At 42.3% G+C, this 27666-nt stretch overlaps 1 protein-coding gene across 1 annotated transcript in view; it reads left to right on the top strand.

The window, feature by feature from the left end:
- AGPAT5 (1-acylglycerol-3-phosphate O-acyltransferase 5) overlaps positions 1–20701 on the top strand; it is a 47599-nt gene extending 26898 nt beyond the window's left edge. Inside the window, exons 5-8 of the mRNA XM_027529833.1 lie at positions 1488–1578; positions 11286–11447; positions 17002–17125; positions 18133–20701. Of these exons, the coding sequence (XP_027385634.1) occupies positions 1488–1578; positions 11286–11447; positions 17002–17125; positions 18133–18358 (603 nt within the window). The 3' untranslated portion in view covers positions 18359–20701. The remainder of the gene's footprint in view (positions 1–1487; positions 1579–11285; positions 11448–17001; positions 17126–18132) is intronic.
- Positions 20702–27666: the final 6965 nt, after the last annotated feature.

Below are 27666 nucleotides of genomic sequence, written 5' to 3' on the forward strand. Positions count from 1 at the left end.
CAGTTGTATCCGACTGTTTGCAACCCCGTGGACTGCAACCTGCCAGGCTCCTCTGTCCTTGGGGATTCTTTAGGCAAGAATACTGGAGTGGGTTGCCATGCCCTCCTCCAGGGAATCTTCCCAACCCAGGGATTGAACCCAGGTTTCCTGCATTGCATGCGAATTCTTTACCAAGAGCCACCAGGAAAGCCCAAGAATACTGGAATGGTTAGCCTATCCCTTCTCCAGGGAATCTTCTCAACCCAGGAATTGAACCAGGGTCTCCTGCATTGCAGGTGGATTCTTTACCAGTTGAGCTACGAGGGGAGCCCTCAAATAACCTAGTCTTTCACTTTGGGCTCCCAGAGAGCATTTCTGTTTTTCAGGGGCAAGAGTCTAGTGTTTTGGTGGTCGCGCAGTGATACTGAGTGACGGGCTGCCAGTCTCATGAGGCAGCGCTACAAGTGGCTATCACTTCAGGTCACTGCGGGGATGAGGCCGCTTTCATGGAATCTGGGTGGTCGCTTCACTGTTTAAGTGCTGTGAAACAGATACGTATTTCTCAGACTCTTTAGTAGGGTCTTTTGTTTCTGAAAGTTAATCACATAATTGGCAAGGTAGAATATATTTATAAAGTTAACTTCCATGTGACTTAATACTCCTCACTGAAATCAATGATTAATTGATTCAGTTCTTATTCACCAGTAGTAGTATCTGAGAAAGCTTTCCAGGCGGTGCTAGTGGTAAAGAGCCTGCTTGCCAGTGCAGAAGACAGAAAAGACATGAGTTCAATCCCTGGGTCGAGAAGACTCCCTGGAGTAGGAAATGGCAACCCACTCCAGTGTTCTTGCCTGGAGAATCCCATGGACAAAGGAGCCTGGAGGGCTATAATCCATGGGGTCACAAAGACTCAGACACAACTTAGCATGCATGCACATCATTTGAGACACTGTAGGATTTTTTCCCCCCAAATTACTAAGAAATATATCTTCTGAATAAACATTGCTATGGGAATCTTTTGAAATATGAATATCTATTACCTTTTATATTATGGAGATTTATATATTTATATATGGTTTCCATCAGATGAGGTGTACTTAGGGACCCTGATGTCTAAAATTTACACCTTTTCCAAAGTGATTTTGGAGAATCTTAGTGGGGGGAACCTCTTTCAATAATGAATTGAGGCTTTGTATGAGTCAGCATTTCATGGCAAGCTTTTAAATTAGTGAATATTAGCATGTAATTAGAAATGTTGTTAGATTATTAATGACTGACATCTGAATAAATGTAGGACTGCATTTTTAATATATTCTATGCTATGTCATGACTTAATTGAATTTGTGCATTTTGGTTGTTCTGCTTGGAATAAAGGTCATAGGTAATAGAATTTTTTTTCACCACCATGGGAAATACTCTTAGGATTAACAGGGTTATCATTGGTAAGTTAACAGCAACAACAAAAACACTCACATAAAACAAACCAAATCTTCTTTATGTTTTCACAGATGTATCTTGTGATTTTTCCAGAGGGAACAAGATATAATCCAGAACTAACAAAAGTAATTTCAGCTAGTCAAGCATTTGCTGCTCAAGAAGGTAAGTAAAAAATTAACTACATTTGAAACTATTATTTTTAAATGTGTCTAAGAGTAAATTTAAGTGCTTGCTGTATACGTATTCTGGTACCATAGATTCAGGTAGAATCTATCCAGGGACATGATTATTTAGATGGAACCTTTGTTTGCAGTGTGGCTTCTCTGTGGTGGACAGAGTTTCTGTTCTGTAGGTTGACAGACCTAGATTGGAATCCAGATTCTGACATCTGTTAGCCGTGTGGGCACAAGCTGCCTGATGTTACTGAGCATCAATTGGCCTACCTCTTAAAAAACATATAGTCAGCCTGCCAGATCTGTGGATTCTGCATCTATGGATTCAGTCAACCACAGGCAGAAAATATTTTTAAAAAATTTTTTCAGAAAGTTCCAAAAAGCAAAACTTGAAATTGCCATGCGGGCAGCTATTTACATAGCATTTGCATTGTATCAGTTATTATAAGTGGTCTAGAATTGATTTAAAGCATATGGAAGTTGTACATAGGTTATATGCAAGCACTCGGCCATATTTACATAAGGGCCTTGAGCATCTGGGGATTTTGGTATCCAGGGAGTAGATGGGGGTGGGGTGGTCTTAGAAGCAGTCCCCTGGGGATACCGGGGTGAGGGGGGGTATGCTTGTTCCCATAAGTTCAGTTCAGTTCAGTCGCTCAGTCGTGTCCGACTCCTTGCGACCCCATGAACTACAGCATGCCAGGCCTCCCTGTCCATCACGAGCTCCTGGAATTCACCCAAACTCATGTCCATCGAGTCAGTGATGCCATCCAGCCATCTCATCCTCTGTCGTCCCCTTCTCCTCCTGCCCCCAATCCCTCCCAGCATCAGAGTCTTTCCCAATGAGTCAACTCTTCGCATGAGGTGGGCCAAAGTACTGGAGTTTCAGCTTTAGCATCAGTCCTTCCAAAGAACACCCAAGACTGATCTCCTTTAGAATGGACTGGTTGGATCTCCTTGCAGTCCAAGGGACTCTCAAGAGTCTTCTCCAACACCACAGTTCAAAAGCATCAATTCTTCGGCCCTCAGCTTTCTTCACAGTCCAACTTTCACATCCATACATGACCACTGGAAAAACCATAGCCTTGACTAGACGGACCTTTGTTAACAAAGTAACGTCTCTGCTTTTGAATATGCTATCTAGGTTGGTCATAACTTTCCTCCCAAGGAGTAAGTGTCTTTTAATTTCATGGCTGCAATCACCATCTGCAGTGATTTTGGAGCCCCCCAAAATAAAGTCTGACACTGTTTCCCCATCTATTTCCCATGAAGTGATGGGACCAGATGCCATGATCTTAGTTTGCTGAATGTTGGGTATACCTAAATCTGTGTAAGGATTAAAGATATGTGAAGCTCCTAATGGAGAATATTACACAAAGTTAGTCTACAGTACTTAAAGCTATTGACGTCCCCAGTAACGAGGATGTTCTTAGCATCCATCTTTTAGAGACCTGGATAGCTGATACACTGGTAGGTGTACAGTTTAGCCAGGCGGGCTGTGTTCCCAGAGGTGTCTGGGAGGCTGGCTGGATCACGTGCGTTCTGTCTGAGCAGGTGCGTTGTTGCAGCACTGGCCGGGGCCTCTGCGGTGCTTCTGAGGATCTGCTGTGTGTCTCTGCTCTGACCCCTATACAGTGAGCAGTTGAAATGGGCTGGTGCATCAGAGAAACAGAGTGTCTGCTTCTAGTTAATTCTGGTTAATCAATCATGCTTGGAGGTGGAATCCTTGTGGTGTTACTGAAGTTCTCTCCCGAGATTTCTGTCACACTCGTCTCCTTTCCTCCCGCCTTTCTGGCACTTCCCACTTAATCTCCTCCCTGTCCTCTTCTGCTTCATCCTTTCCTGTTTCCTGTCGAGTCTTTTTCATTTATTTCGCTTTCTGTGTTTTTCACAGTGGCCTTCCTCTAAATCCATAGCTGTCACCACCATTTATTTGACTGCTGATGCCTCACAAAAAACTGTCTCTCACCCACACGTCTCTGCCTGACTCTTGACTTTCCTGTACAGCTGCCCAGTAGAGAGTTTCAGTTGCCTGGCTCAAAGGCATGACCCATACTGGCTGTGTCAAATGCAGTGCTTCTCTTCCCACACGCACCCTGTCAGCTGGGCCTCTCTCTGCAAGGTTCTCTCAGCTTTTCTTTATGTTGTATATCAAGTATCCTTCTTGAACCAGTGTTTAGTCTTAGATGAACATTAGCTTTGGGCTACATTCTCAGGCGTATATTATTCATATAACCTTCGACAAGTTGCTTTATTTTTTGGTCTGTTTTCTTATTTGTATCAGCAATTATCTTCATAGGGCTTTTGTGAGGTTCAGTGACATAATGTTTATAGAAAGTCTGATATCAGATCAGATCAGATCAGTCGCTCAGTCGTGTCCGACTCTTTGCGACCCCATGAATCGCAGCACGCCAGGCCTCCCTGTCCATCACCAACTCCCAGAGTTCACCCAGACTCAGTCCATCGAGTCAGTGATGCCATCCAGCCATCTCATCCTCTGTCGTCCCCTTCTCCTCCTGCCCCCAGTCCCTCCCAGCATCAGAGTCTTTTCCAATGAGTCAACTCTTCGCATGAGGTGGCCAAAGTACTGGAGTTTCAGCTTTAGCATCATTCCTTCCAAAGAAATCCCAGGGCTGATCTCCTTCAGAATGGACTGGTTGGATCTCCTTGCAGTCCAAGGGACTCTCAAGAGTCTTCTCCAACACCACAGTTCAAAAGCAGCAATTCTTCGGTGCTCAGCCTTCTTCACAGTCCAACTCTCACATCCATACATGACCACTGGAAAAACCATAGCCTTGACTAGACGAACCTTTGTTGGCAAAGTAATGTCTCTGCTTTTGAATATGCTATCTAGGTTGGTCCTAACTTTCCTTCCAAGGAGTAAGCGTCTTTTAATTTCATGGCTGCAGTCACCATCTGTAGTGATTTTGGAGCCCAGAAAAATAAAGTCTGCCACTGTTTCCACTGTTTCCCCATGTATTTCCCATGAAGTGATGGGACTAGATGCCATGATCTTTGTTTTCTGAATGTTGAGCTTTAAGCCAACTTTTTCACTCTCCTCTTTCACTTTCATCAAGAGGCTTTTGAGTTTCTCTTCACTTTCTGCCATAAGGGTGGTATCATCTGCATATCTGAGGTTATTGATATTTCTCCTGGCAATCTTGATTCCAGTTTGTGTTTCTTCCAGTCCAGCGTTTCTCATGTTGTACTCTGCATATAAGTTAAATAAACAGGGTGACAATATACAGCCTTGACGAACTTCTTTTCCTATTTGGAACCAGTCTGTTGTTCCATGTCCAGTTCTAACTGTTGCTTCTTGACCTGCATACAGATTTCTCAAGAGGCAGATCAGGTGGTCTGGTATTCCCATCTCTTTCAGAATTTTCCACAGTTTATTGTGATCCACACAGTCAAAGGCTTTGGCATAGTCAATAAAGCAGAAATAGATGTTTTTCTGGAACTCTCTTGCTTTTTCTATGATCCAGCGGATGTTGGCAGTTTGATCTCTGGTTCCTCTGCCTTTTCTAAAACAACCTTGAACATCAGGAAGTTCACAGTTCACATATTGCTGAAGCCTGGCTTGGAGAATTTTGAGCATTATTTTACTAGCGTATGTATATTACATATACATACATTTACTGGGTCATTACTTCTAACTTAGAATGTGGAGATTTGCCACAGGTAAATCTGTTAATAATGGCAAAAAGCTATAGCTGATCCTAAGGGATAAAATAGACTAATTCCTTTAAGAAATACTTATTTTACAAAGCAGAGGAGTCCTTATACAGATAGTGGTAAGGACACATGTTTGTGATACAGCAGTCCGTGGGAGTTGAAGGGAAAGAGAACCAGCTAACAGAGGGTGTCCATCGGAAAGGTAGAATTAAGACCGACACGTGTGGTGAAAGGAAGAGATTCTAGGTGTAAGAAACAATAATAGCAAAGACGTGGAGTTATTAGCAAAAAGTTTGATGTCTTCAAGCCCTGGATGAGTGAGGAAGAGCTGTGTGAGTCCAGCCACCACAGAAGACTCTGGGTTCTGTCTGCGCGTGGTGGTCTGGACTTCATTCCAGAGTTGAAGGGAAGCCACTGAGCAGTATTCTTTTTAATTAGTTCATTGTGTTTTATCTAAGAAGTCACCGTCTTAATTCCCTTGTTCTAAAAGCATGTAGTAACTGAGACTACAAAAGTTTGCAGGGGATGGGGGAAAAGGGTTCCATGTGCAAGTGGGTTTAGAGATTGTTGCATTTATATCCTTTCCTTGGAGAGTTATTCACATTCGTATGTATTAGTCTCAGAAAAATTCTATTGTAAAAATGTCTTCTTTTGTTTAAGGAGCTGTTTACCAAATTTATATAAGAAAGAAAACAATGACCTAGAATTGTTACACAAAAGTTGGGGGTTTTATGGAGTACCTTCTTAGGATTTCAGAATATTGCAGCTCTCCTAAATTATTCCTTCTGTAACGATTCTACATTGCTGAGCCCTGACTGTAACAAAATATATATTTTACTCTTTGAAGCTTAAAAGAGTTTATAGGTGAACTTGTTTGAGACTCTTCATAAAGTCTCGAGTTATGAAGGCTAATAAACTATATAAATTTTCAGAAACTCTTATGTGTCATCTCATATCCACTTTAATTCTCTTTGGGAATTAGAATTTTATGTTAGATGAGATGAAAGAGAAACAATAAACTTACTATTTGGGAATTTTTTTATTGTTCCTTTTCATGTGTCTTGTAAAATCTGGTGTATTTTATTGTGATTAAGGAATCAACTATGTCTTGGAACATGTGTTTTTAATGAGTTGATTTGAGTTGAACTTGGGAGAAGTTAACCTAGAGCACTTTAAGTCCTCATTGACTACTGATTTCATTTTTTATTTCTAAATATGTCACACAGTCTGCTAAGGTGGTACAACTGGCTGTATAATGTCTTTCAGGAGTTTATGATTTAATAGGAGAGAAAACATGATTGTGTTTGTTATTCACTGATGTATAACACATTATCCCAAGCTGTAGCGACTTAAAACCACAAACGTTATTATTTACGTTATAAACTTAGTAGCTTATATATAACTACTAAGAGTTACTTATGTTTAAAAATCCAAGCTAATTTTATAATGCTAAGGCAAGTACTTGTAACTAATTCTTAAAATAGCATAATAATGATATATACTTGCATTTTAAATCTAATAATACCTTAGTCACCAGTAACTGACCATTACTGGTCTGTCATCTTTCTGTGAGTTACAGATCTTTCTCAGAAAAATGGATAATTTTTCTCATGGATACAGTTTTTAACTGCTGACTATTCTTTAAATCCTGTAACTGGGAAAACTCACTGTTTATTAAAAATATATTTTCTTATAACTCTAATGGTAATTGTTTTCCACCGCCCACAAAGGAAGTTGATTTGTGAACAGTATAGCTAGAAAGAGTGTTTCCTGTTTTCTTTCCTCTTAGCTCACAACTAAATGAGATTGCTTGAAAATAAAAACAAACGAACTCATTTTTCCAGCTGTTAAGCTAATTTTTCTTCCGGAAAATTGAAACTTAATAGCACTTCTTGTTAGTTTGTTGTATGTTTTGCTTCAAAACATTAATTTTACTCCTAAAGTACACCTTCATTTGAATCTGACTTAGTAAACAAATAGAAAAACAAACCCAAACCAACCTTTTTTAATTTAGATTTTTAACATTTGACGCTTGTTTACATGTTGAGGTCATTACACCATATACCACTGATGTGGTGATGTCTGGTTAAGAGGTAGGGGTGGTGGGTGTGGGTGTGTCTGTCTGTTTAATAAATCCTAAATATTTCAAGGCCCTGGCTATTACTCTTCCCTAGAAGTATTTTCCTTCAAAAATGTATTAGTCACAAAATATATTTATTGATAATTAGAGTTGTTATTTAAGGTATGTCTGTATTAGAGTGTCATGAATTCTTATGTTGTTTTATTGGATTATAATTGCTTTACAAAGTTGCATTCGTTTCTGCTGTATAACAGTGTGAGCCATCCATCCCCTTCCTCTTGAGCCTCCCTGGACCCCTCAGCCCATTTGCCTGGGTCATCGCAGAGCCCTGAGCTAAGCTCCATGTGCTTTGAGCAGATTCCCGCTAGCTATCTGTTTTGGACACGGCCGTGTGTGTACGTCAGTGCTTCTCTCTCAACTCATCCTGCCCTCTTCTTCCCCCTCTGTGTCTACAAGTTCCTTCTCTACGTCTGCATCTCTATTTCTGCCCTGCACATAGGTTCATCTGAACCATTTTCCTAGAATCCATGTATATGCGTTAATATACAATATTTGCTTTTCTCTTTCTGACTGACTTCACTCTGTATGACAATGAAGACTCTAGGTTCACATCTATATCTCTATAGATGACCCAGTGTTACTGTCTACTTCATGGATTGTTAGATTAATGATCTCTAAATTTGCTTTTTACCTGAAACTAAGTGTTAGTCATTCCTTTAAAAAAAGACTTATTCATATTTCCGAATAAATTAGTTCACCTTTGGTCATCTGTCCAAAGTGGACTTTCCCCCACTTTCTACCCTACAGGCCTCTATCTTGGCCTTTCTCCAGCATGCTCTTTTTCCTCAAGCTTTTACCAGTTCGTATGAGAAGGCAATGGCACCCCACTCCAGTACTCTTGCCTGGAAAATCCCATGGACGGAGGAGCCTGGTAGGCTGCAGTCCATGGGGTCGCTAAGAGTCGGACACGACTGAGCAACTTCACTTTCACTTTTCACTTTCATGCATTGGAGAAGGAAATGGCACCCTACTCCAGTACTCTTGCCTGGAGAATCCCATGGACGGAGGAGCCTGGTAGGCTGCAGTCCATGGGGTCGCACAGAGTCAGACACGACTGAAGTGACTTAGCAGTAGCAGTAGCACCATAAGTAAGTGAAAAAAATCTTTAAGTGTGAGTAATCTTTTTATGTTGGGCTGCCCAGTTGGCACAGTGATAAAGAATCCATCTGCCTATGCAGGAGATGCAGGTTCAATCCCTGGGTCAGGAAGATGCCTAGGGAAAGAAATGGCAACATGACCTAGTGACTACACACACACACACACACACACACTCACACACACACACACTCATCTCACTTGACTCCCACAAATTAAGTACAAATCCTCAGAATGCGTGTGTGTGCACTCAGTCACTCACTCAGTCATGTCCAACTCTTTGCAACCCTGTGGAATGTAGCCTGCCGGGCTCCTCTGTCCATGGGATTTCCCAGGCTGGAGTGGGTAGCCATTTTCTTCTCCAAGGAATCTTCCCAACCCAGGGATCGAACTTCTGTGTCCTACTTGACAGGAAGATTCCTTACCACTCAGCCTGGGAAGCCCTGTGTATGTCTGTATGTATATATGGCAATATATACACATACATATATATATTGTAAAATTTCCTACTTGGATCAATAAAGATTTTCCATTCAGTGGTATTTATTTAACAGCAAAATTTCAGTTATATGAAGCATCACCATGTTGGCCCTCAGGGAGAAGTTTGGTCTAGGGTAAGCTAGAATATTGTTAGTGCCAGCTAGAAGTCAGGAGGTCTGGAGGTGGAAGCAAGGCAAAGCAGATACTAAAACAGATTAGATGTTGACCAGGAAGAATTAATTGAATTAGCTAACATTTTTCTGTTCCAGGCTCAGGGGTTTTCTGAGTTCCCTAGAGGCAGTGTGGTGGGCTCAAGCTCAAGTAGTTAATTACGAATGCCTGTTGTTTGACTCTGTACTGAAATTCTAACTGGTCTCTATAGTGTTATTATGAAGTTAGTTTTATAATAATGATCCGAGATTTGGGGATAGTGGAGTGGCCCTATACCTTCCACAGTGAGAACATTCTGTCTTCACTTTCTTCACTTACTAGTGATGGGTGTTTCTTATTCATCTGCCAGTCAATTTTCCCGAACTTTTATTATAACTCATTTTTAGGGAAGTATTACTTTTCTGTCTTCTTACCTTCTTACTGACTTACTTAGATTCTAATAATTAATTGCCCCAGGGTGATACTGTGGAACTGTGGACTTCATAAAGTTGGGTGAATTCCAAGAGCAGAGAAGGAAGTATTAACTAATTTAATTGACAAATGTTTCCCAGCCTGGTATACTGTTCAGGTTTTTGTTATAAGTTTGTGAATAAATTAAACTTTCTGCCCCAGGGACTCAAGTCAGATATGTGGTTGTGGGAATCTTTTTCTTTCCCACACCACTCTGCATTTTAAAAATTCTTCTGCAGGAAGATCCCAACATGCTATAGCTGTTCTTTCTTATGCAGCTAATTTTCCCTGGAGAGAAGCAGTAGAAAATCCAAATTGAGTTTCTTTTTTAATGGTTTGTTTTCCTGTCACTTTTTCAGAGAGCTACACTTTTCTGTTAAATTGTCAACAAATATTCTAAACCAGGAAGTGGGGGGGCGGCGGCAGTGGCGGGGAGTAGGAAATAGGAAGTTCAGTTTAGTTCAGTTGCTCAGTTGTGTCCGACTCTTCGAGCCGCCATGGACCGCAGCACACCAGCGTTCCCTGTCATTCACCAACTCCTAGGAAATAGGATGGGAAAGGAGCAAATTCTTAACACTCACGGGAGCACTAATGAACATGTTGAATTAGTCTACCATTTATATGATAGTATTTTCTCACTTGAGGCTTTTAAAAGTGTGTGTGTGTGTGTAAATAATTGTACTTTCATACCAAGACTTGTGTGCATTATTCATATGCAATTTACATGGGTGTCCACAGCTGCATTACTCATAATAGCCAAAGGGTGAAAACAACTCAGACATAACGTCAGTGGATTAGCACAGTCTGGTATATCCATGCAATAGAACATTATTCAGCCATAACAAGTAATAAAGTACTGATGTACACGCCAGACACAACAGTCCACATGCTTTGATCTCGTTTATATGATTTGTCCATAATTGGGAAATTCATAGAGACTGAAAGTAGCTTTGTGGTAATGGGGAGTGGAGTGGAAGAAGAGGGTGTCTTCCTGGCCGTGTCTGCCAGGGTGAAAGGTCTTTGGAGTAATGAAAATGGTCTGGAGTTTGATAGTGGTGATGGTTGTATAGTCCTTTGAATAAACTAAAATCAACGGAGTTGTGTACTTTACAGTGGTGAATTTTATGGTCTGTGAATTAGATTTCAGATTTTTTAAAAAAGTTTACTGAGAAACTAGATTCTTTAGCTACCCTAAAATATCGAGTCAGTATTTCACATTTTATATGGATCACAGCAGCTCTCAGTTCAAGTGTTGCACACAGTGGGGGTTGTTTGGGAGTTGCACTTCATCTCTATTTGAGTAGACATAGAACTAGGAACCCTGGACTTGGAGTCAGGAATTAGGAATTTTACCCCTGAATCTTGAGTGACCACGGGCAAGGTGCTGCCACTTTCATTCTGTCCTCAGAAAGGAGGATTGTATGTTTGCTCTTGTCTGAGTTTTCCAAATTGGAGGGTTTCTGAGAGGCATAAGCCTTTTGAGGGCAGGTTTTCCAACAGCTTCCTGCACGGTCTTGTACATGTGGGTGTGTGGTAAGTGCATTAAATGAATGTTGGTTTAAGCTGAGAAAGGCACATGAAAGTGCGGTCTCAACTTTCCTATAAAATCAGTTTAGAAGTTACAGTCTGTTGCCAAGGGGTTTTGTAACTAATACACGGTCATGCTGACTCAACTTCTCTTCTAGGCCTTCCAGTATTAAAACATGTGCTGACACCAAGAATAAAGGCAACTCACGTTGCTTTTGATTCTATGAAGGATTATTTGGATGCCGTTTATGATGTTACAGTGGCTTTTGAAGGGTCTGTGGATGATAAAGGGCAGCGGAAGGAAGCACCATCCATGGCTGGTAAGTTTGTTTTCCAGTAAGTCATATATGTTAATGAATGTGGGGTATATTTTTTTAAAGGGTAAGTGTGTTCTATTATGTTACATTGATATATTTTCAAAATGTGTACCCTTGATGTATTTTTTATTAATCTGTAATGGCAGTAATTTCGTTAGCTCTGCTTGGCTGTCCAATTAGTCCTTTGGATTTTCCCGGTATCATTAACTCGGCCTCTTTCTGCCTAAGGTTCACACATAGAAATGGAAAAGCTCCATAAAGCAGAGGAAGGAGAGACCAGGGAAAATGCTAAGCTAGCAACACTGAGTTGTGCCCTCGGTCAATATTCTCTTTATGTGTGTTTTTCATGCAACATTTGTGAACTCTAGTATCACAGATAAGAAGAAGGACTGTCACGCATGACTTTTTCTTTTTTCAACCATGGACTCAAATATTAAGAACTTCTGGGCCATGATTTTAAGTGGGCAGCATGTTTTAGTTCAATATAAGCGCACTTTTGACTGTTGGAGACCTCTGGATGTGGGGCTGGGCAGCAGGAAGCATGTGGAGTTTTCCATCCACTCTTCAAGGTATATCGGCCTAGTATTTCCCCTCGGCAGCTCTGGATATGGAACCGGCTTGTCTAGCGCGTCTCAGCAGGATCTCTTGAAGGCGAATGTTCGGAAGGGAGAGTGACTCCCAGAGGAAGGAGGGGAAAGAGGACAGGGGGGTGAGCAGAATGCGGCTGAATGGTGGAAAGCGGCTGGCGGAGGAGGAAGAGCACCCGGAGGGGCCCCATCTACAGACTGACTGCTCTCCTAATTCACTGTCACCGCAGAGCGAAGTGGGAGCTGCAGAGAAAGTGTGCAGGCTTGTCTCTACCAAAACCCGTCCACCTGCTCTCCCCCTCACCGGTACCCCTTATCTTCTATTGCTTGTCTATTGTAGGTACAAATTTAATTTACAAACAAAAGGCAACGTATAATACTTTTTACTCTTTTCGAAGCATTGAAAGAGTCCTTGACTGAGTTTTACATTTGAAGACGGACATACACGTAGTTATTCAACAGTACTGCCATGAGTTTATCAAGCATTCTTTAGAAAACAAGGCTAAACATATTTTTTTTGTTTATGGAAACCAGATGTAATTCCCATAATAACCTTTTTAGAAGGCTGCTTTTATTGAGTCGAGGTCCCATGGTAAGAACCCGTGGGCCAGGCAGCGTCCCCAGGGTCCCCAGGGTGCTGCTGACCGGGGCCTCGGTGCCCAGCCCCAAGCTCCTTCACGTCGTCGCCACCTGCTCGGGGCCCTTGGGGCTGCTGGTTTCCTGCCTGTCACAGAGACCCTCCCGCTCCGCCTGTGGTGGCTTCTGAGACGAGGGACGGTGTGTAGGCTGGGCCACCTTCCTGCCGTCACCCTCATCCGAGCTGTGACCTTGTCCCTGACGAAGGTGCCCCTTGGTAGCTCACAGAGCTTTTGCACTCCCAGGGCACAGCATGTATAGAAGGCAGTGCTTGGTGTTGGTGACTCCGTCTCCTCACAGTTAGGCCAGAAGTGCCTTTTGGGGGCACACGTCTTAGGGCTGGGTTTCCCAGGCGAGGCCCTTCCTCTTACTGCTCCACTTGTTCAGCACCTTAGCTGGCTTTGGGTCGTCTGGACACAGGGCCTCTAGTTTTGAAAAGGTTGGCTTTTCTCTTACATTCAGAAGCCACATACAAAAAAATTATTTCAGTCAATTAAGAATAAATATTTCTTCAAGCAAAAGCACACAAGAGTAAAACTAGAAGACTGAAGACAAGGGGACTGCAGGAAAAAAAAAGCTAATTTCCTTAATGTACAAAGTAAAGGGTAAGAACAGCCAGTTCACAGAAAAAAATGTTCATAATAAGAAAAAGTCAAAAACTATTTTTTGCTATCAAACTGGCAGAAACCCCAAATAACAGGTTAGATCCCATGCCTGTGGGTGAGTAAAGTGTCCCAGGGACTTTTGCACTTTGTTGGTAGGAGTGCAGCCATTTTTTCCATAAAGTTGCCAGATGGTTTATTGATGTGCCATAGGCCAGTGTAGCTCCCAGCCCTGCAGGGGAATGCTTCCATCCGAGTTCCCTGGGGTGCCTCAGCCTGGCTGCTCACAGGCTGTCCTGAGCGGGGGCGGGGCTGTGTGCCCGTGACCCTGGGGGGATGACCCTGCCACGACCCTCCTGGTGACCCGCATCTGGTAGCCGGGGCCTCCCAGCAGAGTGGCAGGCGGCAGGCAGTGAGCCGTGTCCTTCCCATTTCATGGTCTATTCCGCTCAGGGCCCATCAGGGGGTCCTCCTGCCCTTCGCCTGCTCTTTCCAACAGTGTCCAAGTGCTTCTGTGGACAGAGTCCATTGGGCAGAGGTGAGACAGGGCCATTCGAGTGTGATTGATTTATAACTCCCGTTTCTAAAATGAGTGTTACACTTGAAGAAATTGTGAGCTAAAGGACAACAATTGATATTCTGTTTAAGTATTTTATATAATTCTCAGGTAATTTTTTTCTCAATATTTTCTTATATGAAAATAAGACATACTTGAAGGGGAAAATTACAGGTAACTCAGAAGAAGGAAAAAAAACTCTACAAACTCACCTATCCAGATACAACCCCAGATAACACCTCAGATATTTTTCTCAAAGTCTTTTGTAATGTCTGTATGTTGGTGTGTATATCTGCCTGTATGTATTTATATAGACATACATATATATGTGTGTATGTGGTTCCTTTTTTTGGCTTAAGAGTGTCATGAACATCTTTACATGTCATTATATACACTTAACATGATTTTTTAAAAGGCTGCGTAGTGTTCATCGGTGTGCGCATATAACCATTTACCTACTCAGTTTTCTGTTGGGCTCAGGTCGCATTGTTCTGCTCTTGTTTTTACCCAGAGGGACGGAAGCGGGTTATGAGCCAGGCCGGGCAGAGCGGGAGGCAGGTTCCCCGGGCCCCTGGGTTGCGCCCCGCCCCTCTCTGGGGCTCCACAGGCACAGAGCAGCGCGACTCGGTTCCTTCGGAGACTCGGCCTTGTGGCCTGTCTAGAGCCCTGGAAGATTTCCCGTGTGGCCCTGGAATACAGCATACTCTAGGGACCTGCTGGGAAAGCTGTAGTCAGAAAAAAATCACACCTTCATTAGAATAATTTTCCCTACATTCCCTAAATATTATGGGATAAAGTTTGCTCATGCCCTGTGAAATGTGCCCCAGCTAAAATAGTTGTTACTAAAGTAGATATCGGAGCTCATGAAATACTGAGGAAAATATTTCCGTCACTCATTTCTCGTCTCTGGTGGGAGTACCTCCTGGATGTCGCTGGCGCTGATCTGAGCTTGTATGGTCTGTATCTGGATTCCTGACCACAGGGACCTGGCTTGACTCGATGCTGAGCCTTGGTTCCTTCACCCCCACAAAGGAATGATAGTCCTTGCCTGTAGATGTGCGTGAAGGTCAAGTGAAGTGACGTGCACAAACGTGCGTTGTAAATACCAAAGCACTATGTACCTTCTTAGGTTTTCCTGGTGGCTCAAACGGTAAAGAATCTGCCTGCAACATGGGAGACCTGGGGTCAATCCCTGAGTTGGGAAGATCCCCTGGAGAAGGGAATGGCAACCCACTCCAGTATTCTTGCCTGGAGAATTCCATGGACAGAGGAGCCTGGCGGGCTACGGTCCACAGGGTCAAAGAGTCGGACATGACTGAGCGACTTTCACATGTACCTTCTAGGTGAGAAAAAGCCGAAAGCATCCAGGGGACTTTTCGGGTCCTTTCTCACATGGGCGTCTTTAAGGATGGGTGACACGTTCCAAACACTTGAGTTCACACGCATTCATTTCTGACCCCAGAAGTGCACCTGGTTTCGTGTCCCTGCAGATTCTGTACATCTGTGCCCCGGGACTCGGGGGACATCCAGGGTAAATGCAGTGTCAACCGAATACCCGCTTAATTAAGGGGCAGGAAATGTTAGGGGCAGGTGTAGATGATTAAGTGAAGGCAGGAAAGTTGGTGCCAGCTCCTGCATTTTTACGTGTCAGAAATAGAAGTGCGGTGAGGTGAGGAGCCACATGCAGCCAGCAAACTCCAGTGACTGACACTCCACACGCGTGTGTGCTGGGTCCTGTTCTGCCCCATCACCCTCATGACAGCCTCCCGGGCCGGGTCTGCTACCGTCACGTCTTGTGGATGGACACACGTGGAAAGGTGTGCAGAGAGGCTGCACGCTGAGATCTGCCCAGGCTGGTGAGGGGTCAGAACCCAGGCCACCTGACTCACTGTCTGTGCTCTTCACCTGTGCACAGTTCTGCTCCTGAAAGTACTTCCTACGCTGGTCTTTGATTTAAAGAAAACGGAACTTGAGAAAAAGAGAAAAATATTGTAAAAGTGCAGTCTTCTTATGGCAGTGTTTTGCACATTTATCATCAAAGCTAGTTCACTCCTAAGAGTATATAAACATAAGATAATTTTTGATGACTGAAGTGCGTTACTGAGGCTTGACACCAGAAGTGGAGGAAAGCAGTTGCAGAGAGAATTCACAAGAAGGGCTGTGTGCGGGGTCCAGAGGTGGAGCCTTTAAGGATCAGCTTCCTGTCTTCCTCCAGCTTCACAACACACCAGCCACTGTTTCCTGAACACACCTGTGAGCACATTCCAACTTGAGATAAATGGTCTTATCCCCCTACTTGCATGCCCACCCAGGGAACACAGTTGTCTCTTAAATCTCTTAGCAACATTTCCTTCTTCTCCAGGAATTTAAATATGTTAGCATGGTCATGTCTTCACAGAAAGTCACATCCAAAAAAGGAAATTTCCGGGCTCAAAGTTCTTTCTTATCTTGGAATAAATCCTGACCTCATCCCTTGTGCAACCTGGGCTGAAAAAAAGACTGTCTGCTAATTTTTAGGTTAGCATTTTTTAGTAACTAGCTGTTGAAAGGCCCAGAGCTATTCCACAAAAAGAAATTTGGTTCCCAGAGCAACTAAAATATGTTAAAATATGACAGGGATCAGGGAAGCAAGGCGCACCAGTGAGTAGACACCACTGGCAACTCATGGAGTTGGTGGTGGGCAGAGGCCTGTGGAGCCATGGCAGAGCCACGGGTCAGCACTGGGGTCTGAGGGGTAGGATGGCTCCATGTGCCCAGCCCAGGCACATCCATCCGGTCCCAGTGACCTGTGACAAGCACTCAGCCCCATGAAGGTGACTGGTGGGCCTGAGGGTGGTTGGCATATGGGAATCTGTTTAGAGGGTGGGTGCATACTTCTGGTAGAGGCTAGCCTCCTGACCTGGGCTGCCTGTTCAACTTGTAACAGTTGTTGCATGAGAAATACCATCTGGTTGATTTAACTCATGACGTAGGGAACTATGGGAGACTTGGAAATTATACTGCTTCAGCCTGAAACCCCAGACCACCAGTTTGTAATCTTTATTTTCTTTTTTTTTGTCTTTGCTAAAGAAAGACTCTGAACTTTGTTTTAAAACTTTTTTAAACCTCATTTTGTTGGTATTTTATATAACTGAATTCTAAACTAATAAAAATGAAATATTTTTGTTTCTTGTTAGAATTTCTCTGCAAAGAATGTCCAAAAATTCATATTCACATTGATCGTATAGACAAAAAAAATATCCCAGAAGAACAAGTATCCATGAAAAGATGGCTTCATGAGCGTTTTGAAATAAAAGATAAGTGAGTAATGACAGTTCTCGCCCTTCAAATACGTTGGCTCAGCTTGGTCACTAAAGTAAACAATGTGAAATGAGTGTAAACAGATTATTGTCTTAAGAGTGCTTTTTACAAACTCAAATCTCATTCCATGTTTCGTCTATTCATGTTTTAACCTTGACAGTTACAAGTCATTGTAAAAGATCTTGTTATGGGGGGCTGTCCATCATTATTTACCACATTTCAATAATTTGTGTAAGATGTAGTTTTTTTACAAAAAGACAAACAGAAGGCTTCGCATTGTGGTGCTCCAGGCTTGGGGGAGGGTGTGCGGCCTGAGGGCCAGCAGGGCGTGGGTGGAGGATGGTGCCTCACATGTATGTGGAACTGACCCCAGGGCGTTTGGTGGAAAAACAGGGGCAATTGACATTTTTGTGGCCAAAGTGTTGTTTTGCTGTTAGTGTTTTGGAGCCTAAACAGTTTCTGGGGTTGACCTGGTGTCTCTCCTGCTAATAACATGACTTTGGAGCAAATGCTGAGTGTTACTCTTAAGTACCAGGTGGGGGCCTCTCGGGATCGGGGAGGGGAGTGTGTGAGGCTCCCTGTGATTTACACAAATTCCTAAAAGTAGAAATTTTAGAATTTTGTTTTTAGGAAGATAAAAACGGAGTTCTTAGGCTTAGAGATGATATTTAGACGTTGAATTTTCTTGGATAAAAACTTTAGGATATATTATTTACTGTTTGTTTTGCTATCGATGGATATTTTTTCTGTTTTTTTAAAGCTGTGTTTTAAATATTGATACTTTTTTCCCTCTTCTTGAAAAAAGTGGATTCATGAGTTATAGGATCCACCATTAAAATGATTTTTTTTTACTGTCTAGAAACTCCAATTAAAGCAACTCTTTGAGTATTTCCTTATAAGGACCTGTAACTTCTCTAACAGGCACCCAATAAATATTTGTTGAATTAAAATATTGAAATGACTAAATCTGAAAGTTAAAGCAATTTTCTTTTTCATTCTGGCCGTAGATTGCTTATAGAATTCTATGATTCACCGGACCCAGAAAGAAGAAACAAATTTCCTGGAGAAAGTGTTAATTCTAAGCTAAGTCTCAAGAAGACCTTACCATCATTCTTGATCTTAAGTGGTTTGACTGCTGGTTTGCTTATGACTGAGGCTGGAAGGAAACTGTATGTGAAAACCTGGATTTATGGAACCTTGATTGGCTGCTTGTGGGTTAGTATTAAAGCATAAACGAGTAGCTGTCTCCAGGCGGTGGGATGCGCTATGCTGTTTATTGTTCGTGGCTCCACGTTACATCCGATTGCTCCTGAATTTAATAAGAAGTGTAAATAAAGCCTTGTTGATTGAACATTGGATAAAATAGAATTTCTGACTAAAGCCAATATTCAGTTGGTCTTGGGCAAACATACACAGTTTTACAACTTTAGTCCAGAAGCTGTTGGAAAGGGAAAAGGTAAATAGAGTTTATATTATTCTTGGCATTTCCTATGAACTAATGTCAACTGCAGAATATTGATAGGATTGTATATTTGTTGTGTTAATCAAATAGTGGCATTCATGAACATTAATTTGCAATGTATTTTACTATATTCATTTTCAATTTTTTTTAAGACTTGACTGGGCCAACTCTTATCACTAAAGTACTTAGTGTTTTGCAACTGTGAAATATTTTGCCTTTTGTTTAATTTCTCCAAGTCAATGAAAGAAATTGTAATTAAGAATCAAGAAGGGCACAAGGAAAGGGCCGGGGAATGTTGATGGGAGAAGCTCTGTGTTAGCGCAGGCTTTTATTGTATTGTGTTGTGTTGTTAGCTGATTTCACTTGATATTTGCAAAATAGTATTTCTAATATTTACTGAAACAGCTTCATTTGCACACCCTGTACTCTATACAAAAGAATAATGTAAAAAAAAAAAAAAAAAAAAGTAAAATTGTGATCCAGATTCATTGTAGCAGAACTTTAAATTGCTCAGCTTTTTGAAGATTTAGGCTAAGCTCCTAGAACTTCATGACATTTGTGCCATAAGTACTTGAAAACCTTAAGATTTCCTGTTATTTTTTATGTCGAAATAATCAGTGTGAACCTTTGTTAGACCTGAGTCCACAGATATCTAAGATGGTGGGAGCTCTCAGACACCTGACTAGACTTACTAGCACGTGCCTTTTGCCTGTTACCCTTGGGTTCAGTGAAATGTCTAATCCAAAAATCATGTTTTTGTGTCATCATGGTCGGTTTCCGTTCTACTCGAGTTCCTTTCCTTCAGATCATCAGCAGAGGTGCTGCCCACAGCGGACACGGGGCCTCACCGGAAGCACTGTGTCCTGACGCAGGTCTCACCCGGAAGTGCTGTGTCCTGACGCAGGCTTCAACCGTTTAAGCTCTTGTGAGCCAGCCCACTGTCCGCGGCAAAGGCATTTTGTGTTGTTTTACGTCAAGAAGTTGCCTTCCTCAAGCCGGTAAATACAGACTTAATCCATCAGGACAGAGTGAATTTGTTTAGTTCCCATTAGTGTTAATGGGGCCGCGTAATTCATCAGAGTCACCTGAAAAGAGTGGTGTTTCAGGATCCACGTCACACAATTTTCAGTCCTGGAACAACTAACCCTCAAGAGGACCTTTTAAAGTGTGGAACTTTTATGTTACAGTTCAAGCTCAATGGCCTATTAGTCCCTTAAGATACCCATTTCTGCTTCCGAGTAATGGGTTTTTGCTGTAAAATTGTATCAGTGCCCCAGATGAAAACACCTCTTAAATCATGATAAACAAAATAGAAATAATAAGAGAAATTTTGTCTGGTTTTCCAGAACCAGAGTAAGTTATTTCAAGAAACCCCTCTTAAGAGTTGGGTAGTATGAACTGGTTTGTGCATAGTTTAGTATGTGTATGTATATAGACACATTAGTATGTAATGTGTGTGTGTACACACAGTCCCACAGGATACCATCGGCCTCACTATAAATGAAGGTGCAGGTAAAACTTTTGTTCTTACGCCACATTGCAGCTTTCTCTTACCCTCTAAAGCGCAATTGTGTCAATGCCATGTCTTTGTTAAATACTCTTTTTAACAGTCCTAAAGTTAGGAACTATTTCTAATTAGATCACAATAAATTAAGTTGTGTAACTTATTTTGAATGTCATGGATATGCTCTAAATTTTAAGAAGCAATACCACTGGAATTATGTTGACTATAACTGATTTGAAGAAGGCCAAGTGAGCTGCACAAGATCACTTGGACAGCATGTTTCTTATAACTACCATTATATTCTTCTCACAAAAGGTCTATAAAATGTTTAAAATTTTTTTGTATCAAAATATTTTGAAAATTAGAAGCTTCTTTCTAACATGTATTGATATGACTTGAATTATTATTTTCTGAAATTAAGAACTCTATATACCAGTAAATAATTTCACATAATATCATTTAAGGTTTTGTTTATATTATTGTTGACTTATGGCTTAGACTTGTTTTTTCTTTAAAAGACTGCAGTCAATGTGCATGCTTTTATCTTTTTCACAAAAGGGTGTGTTTGGATGAAAGTAAAAGAGATAATAAAATCTTTCACTGTCTCTGATGTCTGTGCTATTTAACATTTTGTGACCCAAAAATTCACCAACAGTCTCTCTCTACATAAAATAGGCCCTATGGCTGGCCCTGCATTAAGGACATTAAAATCTTCAAAATTGTGACACAGTGTGTTAATTTGGTTATATAAGGTCATCCATATATTTTATAAGATTTATGAATGAATGTTAGTAGCTCAGTTGTGTCTGACTCTTTTCGGCCCCATGGACTGTAGCCCGCCAGGCTGCTCTGTCCTTGGGATTCTTCAGGCAAGAATAGTGGAGTAGGTTGCCATTCCCTTCTCCAAGGGATGTTCCGGACGCAGGCAGATTCTTTCCCGTCTGAACCACCAAGATGTATGGAGATTCTTAATTGCTTGACAATTTTGTAATTACTAAGATACCACACTGAAAAGTGTCAGATGCTTAAAATTAGCCAGGTTGGTGAGTCAAGAACGAATCCGACTGATCCTTACATCACACATACTGGTGACTTCTTTCATCTGTATCATTTCCATGTAATTTTTTTTTTCCATTTAGAGTGGTACAATTCTTCTTTATATCCAGATTCAGTTCAGTTCAATTGCTCAGTCGTGTCCAACTCTTTTCAACCCCATGGACTGCAGTACACCAGGCCTCCCTGTCCCATCACCAGGACATACTCAAACTCATGTCCATCGAGTTGGTGATGCCATCCAACTGTCTCATCCTCTGTCGTCCCCTTCTCCTCCCTCCTTCAATCTTTCCCAGCATCAGGGTCTTTTCAAATGAGTCAGCTCTTCGCATCAGGTGGCCAAAATATTGGAGTTTCAGCTTCAACATCAGTCCTTCCAATGAACACCTAGGACTGATCTCCTTTAGGGTGGACTGATTGGATTTCCTTGCAGTCCAAGAGACTATCAAGAGTCTTCTCCAATACCACAATTCAAAAGCATCAATTCTTGCAGTGCTTAGCTTTCTTTATAGTCCAACTCTCACATCCATGCATGACCACTGGAAAGACCATAGCCTTGATTAGACGGACCTTTGATTTCAAAGAAATATCCAGTTACATAAATTTTATTGTTTCTTTCATAATGTTATATGGTTTATACTTACCTTCACTGAATAAGTCCATATCAGTAAAATGATCTGAATAAATTGACCACTAAAACTAAGAAATGTATAACCTTTGCCCATGAAGCATAGGTGCAAAGTAACTGCCAGATGTATAGCAGACTCACATTTGAGAAAATGGAGAAATGTCTATCCTGGGATTTCATGTGTACAATTGCAAATGTATACAGTAAAAAATAAGATTTGTTCTTCAAGTGTTGACTTGAGGAAGAGGTTTTCTTGGCACGTATTCCAGATACCACCTTGTAGTAACTTACATATCTTTGCTTATAAGTAGGAATTTGAAGGAGGGACAATCTCTGTTATGAGTTACACCTACTTTTAAACTAAAGATTGGCTAACTTGGAATGTTGTGTTACGATTTAGTATAACTGTCTTTATAAACACAGTAACTGAACCTAACACCTTACATAGGTAAAATCTCCATTGACTGAATCTAAAACTTTTTACTCAGATGTTTTGGTGTGCCATTTGGCAATCACTTATCTGTGTCAGTTTAGTTACAATGTCACATTAGCCCCAAGATTTCACTGATGTGTTTTCAAATTTATGGATAATTAAGTAAATTCATTGCTTCTACTAACTGGGGAGACATTCTGGGACTATTTATACCTGAGGTCAAAGAGTCAGTTCAGTCACTCAGTCATGTCCGACTCTGTGACCCCATGAATGGCAGCACACCAGGCTTCCCTGTCCATCACCAACTCCTGGAGCTTGCTCAAACTCATGTCCATTGAATCGGTGATGCCATCCAACCATCTCATCCTTTGTCATCCTCTTTTCCTTCTGCCTTCAAAGTCTTCCCCAGCATTGAGGTATTTTTCAATGAGTCAGTTCTTCCCATCAGATGGCCAATATATTGGAGCTTCAGTTTCAGCATCACTCCTTCCAATGAATATTCAGGACTGATTTCCTTTAGGATGGACTGGTTGCATCTCCTTGCAGTCCAAGAGACTCTTAAGGGTCTTCTCCAACACCACAATCAAAAGCATCAATTCTTCATAGCTCAGCTTTCTTTATGGTCCAACTCACATCCATACGTGACCATTGGAAAAACCACAGCTTTGACTAGACAGACCTTTGTAGGCAAAGTAGTGTCTCTGCTTTTTTAATACACTGTCTAGGTTGGTCATAGCTTTTCGTCCAAGGAGCAAGCGTCTTTTAATTTCATGGCTACAGTCACCATCTGCAGTGATTTTGGAGCCCAAGAAAATAAAGTCTGACACTGTTTCCACTATTTCCCATGATGTGTTGGGACTGGATGCCATGATCTTAGTTTTCTGAATATTGAGTTTTAAGCCAGCTTTTTTCACTCTCCTGTTTCACTTTTATCAAGAGGTTCTTCAGTTCCTCTTTGCTTTCTGCCATAAGGATGGTGTTATCTGCATATCTGAGGTTATTGGTATTTCTCCCAGCAATCTTGATTCCAGCTTGTGCTTCATCCAGCCCAGCATTTTGCATGACGTACTCTGCATATAGCTTAAATAAGCAGGGTGGCAATACACAGCCTTGATGTACTCCTTTCCCAATTTGGAACCAGTTTGCTTTTCCATGTCTGGTTCTAACTTGCTTCTTGACCTGCATACAGATTTCTCAGGATGCAGGTAAGGTGGTATGGTATTCCCATTTCTTGAAGAATTTTCCAGAGTTTGTTGTGATCCACACAGTCAAAGGCTTTGGCGTAGTCAATAAACCAGAAGTAGATGTCTTTCAGGAACTCTCTTGCTTTTTCTGTGATCCAGTGGATGTTGGCAATTTGATCTCTGGTTCCTCTGCCTTTTCTAAATCCACCTTGAACATCTGGAAGTTCTCGGTTTGTGTATTATTGAAACCTAGCTTGGAGAATTTTGAGCATTACTTTGCTAGCATGTGAGATGAGTGCAATTGTGCGGTAGTTTGAGCATTCTTTGACATTGCCTTTGGGACTGGAATGAAAACAGAGATTCTTGGTTATTATCCTGAGTGGGGGGCGGGGGAGGGGGAGGGGAAGGGAGGAGCCTGTTTTTCAAAAAGTCACCCTAAATAGAAAGCTCAATAACTTTCTACTGTGTTGAAGAAAATCTGATTTGTGCAGCAAACTCTCAATAAATGTTTACTGATGGTGGGGAGACAGCTCAGTTATTCATCCATATTAATGATGATTCATGATTTTATCTGTGACTATGTAAGAAAGACATGTTCTGCAACTATTTTTATAAATCTTTATATCTGAAAAAAGAATGCTTATTTACTAAGAGTCTTGTCTCCTTATAGTATGTTCAGAATAAATTCTGACTTACATTCTTGGGTTTATTGATGCTTCATTAGTTCAACCAAAAAAGGGAAACTATAAATCTCAAAAATTAGTTACCTGGCAATATGCATGGGTGCATGCTAAGTAGCTTTAGTTGTGTCTGGCTGTGTGACCCTGCGGACTGTGACCCGCCATGTTCCTCTGTCCATGGGATACTCCAGTCAAGAATACTGGAGCGGTTGCCATGCCCTCCTCTAGGGGAGCTTCCCAACCCAGGGACCGAGCTAGTGTCTCTTTTGTCTCCTCCATTGGCAGATGGGTTCTTTACCACTAGCACCACCTGCGAAGCCCCTCCTGGCAATATATGTGATGACAAAGGCTGTGTTTGCAGATAGTTATTTCATACATATGTGATAGGTAGGTATGTTGCATTGACAGATGTAATGATAGAGTATTATATGTTACTTTTGAAGCTCATTTTCCTTTGGTTCTTCTCGAGACGTGCTTACTGTCTGGTGGGGCAGTGTGCTACTCCAGGGGCGTGATCTCTCATCTGATCCCCATAGCAGGTCCCATATGGCGGGAAACTAACTGTTGGCTGTCGAGAGTAAGCAGGCAGCAAGTGGACTGCCAGCTTTTGGCTCGCAGTTTCTCCACTTGACATTTGACCTTGAGCAAGTAAAAATGGTCATGTCATTTTTCCAGTGGTCATGAATGGATGTGAGTTGGACTGTGAAGAAAGCTGAGCACTGAAGAATTGATGCTTTTGAATTGTAGTGTTGGAGAAGACTCTTGAGAGTCCCTTGGATTCCAAGGAGAGCCAACCAGTTCATTCTGAAGGAGATCAGTCCTGAGTGTTCATTGGAAGGACTGATGCTGAGGCTGAAACTCCAATACTTTGGCCACCTGATGCAAAGAGTTGACTCATTGGAAAAGACTCTGATGCTGGGAGGGATTGGGGGCAGGAGGAGAAGGGGATGACAGAGGGTGAGATGGTTGGATGGAATCACCAACTCGATGGACATGAGTTTGGGTGAACTCCGGGAGTTGGTGATGGACAGGGAGGTCTAGCGTGCTGCGATTCATGGGGTCGGACTCTTCGCAAAGAGTCTGACACGACTGAGCAGCTGAACTGAACTGAAGTTAAAATGTAAAGTTTCTGTGACCCAATTTTTTTTAATCTGTTAAACAGTCATAATAATCGTGTTTACCTCAAAGGCTGGCTGAGGTCTCAGTAAGTCAGTGCATCTGAAATATTGTATGCAGCACATGGAATGTAGCAGTACTAAATACGTCTGGTTCTTCAAATCCTCCTCCTACCCCTGGTTCTACAGGTGAGGAGATTCAGAGTTCAAATAAAGTAAACGAAAGTCACTTAACTAATACTTCTGACAGAGAAAAGCACTCCTGCTTAATGAGGATGTAACACAGTATTTCAGACTTTGTAAGTGCCTTTAAAAAGTGGATGATCATTACTCTGACCATAGTTATTTAAAGATTACAGTGGTTTTTTAAATATAGATAAAAGAATATAGAGATTACAAAAGGGAAGATTGTCCATCTTTCATAAAAATCTGATCTTTCCAAACTGACCCCACATTGGTCCTAAAGGCTGAGGAGTGTCTGTCCCCTCAGACTTGCAGCACAGACTCCTTCTGAGGTCGGCGAAGGTGGTGTGTAACAGCAACCTCAAAGGGCTTTCTGTGCAGTGCCATGTACGCGTGCACATGTGTGTGTGTGTGTGTATGTGCTCGGTTACTCAGGCATGCCCGCCTCTGCACATTGACTGACTGTAGCCGGCCAGGCTCCTCTGTCTGTGGTATTCTCCAGGCAGGAATCCTGCAGTGGGTTGTCATTTCCTCCCCCAGAGGATCTTCCCCACCCAGGGATCGAGCCTGGGTCTCCTGCATTGGCAGGTGGCTCGTTAACCGTCTGAGCCACCACCACGGGAGCCCCAAACTACCCTGTATACTGTGTCTATGTATATGTCCATAAGTGGTTCTGCTTTACACTAGAACTAGCAACTTTCTTGTTTGAAGTTTTTTGGTATGCTGTTCTAATTTGGCATGTGACAAGGATAAACTTGATATTGTGAAATGAAATAAAGTATATTTTAAAGGATCAAGGCAACAATTTATTCCTTTCTTCTGCTGCTGCTGCTAAGTCGCCCCAGTCGTGTCTGACTCTGTGCGACCCCATAGAGGGCAGCCCACCAGGCTCCCCCGTCCCTGGGATTCTCCAGGCAAGAACATTGGAGTGGGTTGCCATTTCCTTCTCCAATGCATGAAAGTGAAAAGTGAAAGTGAAGTCGCTCAGTCGTGCCCGGCTCTAGGCGACCCCATGGACTGGAGCCTACCAGGCTCCTCCATCCATGGGATTTTCCAGGCAAGAGTACTGGAGTGGGGTGCCATTGCCTTCTCCGATTCCTTTCTTCATGTGTGCTAATACCTTTATCCTTTTTTTTTTTTTCCTTTTTGCCTCTGTATTCCTTCCCCATCTGTTTCTAGAAGTTGAATAAAGGTCAGAAGTAAACCATACAGAGCACCCTCCCCTGGCCCTTTTCTCGGGGACCTCCAGGCCGAGCTTGTCTGACACTCTTACTCCCACACCCACGCTGGTGTCTGCTGGCTCTGGTGTCAAGTCTGTCGCTTTGTTCCCTGACACATTTTATTTCTAACTGCTGGCCCGGCTCTAACAGGCATGTGTGTCTGGCATTGGCTTCTGGTGGGCAGACTGGTCTACAGGATGACAGGTCGGTTGGGGCTTGTGGGTCCTGAGATTCCATCCCAGTTCCCGGCATACTAGGCACCCAGCATGTTTATTTACCTCATTCGATAGAGACACTGAAACTGAAAGGAGCTCAGTCGCTCTTTGCGACCCCATGGAATTCTGCCAGGCTCCTCAGTCCATGCAGTTCTCCAGGCAAGAATACTGGAGTGGGTAGCTATTCCATTCCATGCAATTCTCCAGGCAAGAATACTGGAGTGGGTAGCTATTCCCTTCTCCAGGGGATCTTCCCAACCCCAGGGACTGAACCCAGGTCTCACACATTGCAGGTGGATTCTTTACCATCAGAGCCACCTGAGAAGCCCAAGAAAACTAGAGTGGAGTTTTCCAAGGGAAACTGAGTTCCTTCTCAGGGGAACTTCGCGACCCAGGGATCGAACCAGAGTCTCCTGCATTGCAGGTGGATTCTTTACCAACTGAGCTACCAGAGAAGCCGATTTAATTCAGATGACCATTATATCTACTACTGTGGTCAAGAATCCCTTATAAGAAGTGGACTAGTGCTCACAGTCCACAAAAGAGTCTGAAATGCAGTACTTGGGTGTAATCTCCAAAATGATAGAATAATCTCTGTTCGTTTCCAAGGCAAAGCATTCAATATCACAGTAATCCAAGTCTATGCCCCAGCCACTAATTCCGAAGAAGCTAAAGTTGAATGGTTCTATGAGGACCTACAAGACCTTCTAGAATTAACACTAAAAAACGATGTCCTTTCATCACTGGGGACTGGAATGCAAAAGTAGGAACTTAGATACCTGGGGTAACAACAGGCAAGTTTGGCCTTGGAGTACAAAAGGAAGCAGAGCAAAGGCTAACAGTTTTGTCAAGAGAACACACTGG

Source organism: Bos indicus x Bos taurus, chromosome 27 (genome assembly GCF_003369695.1).
Source record: "Bos indicus x Bos taurus breed Angus x Brahman F1 hybrid chromosome 27, Bos_hybrid_MaternalHap_v2.0, whole genome shotgun sequence".
Lineage (NCBI taxonomy): Eukaryota > Metazoa > Chordata > Mammalia > Artiodactyla > Bovidae > Bos > Bos indicus x Bos taurus.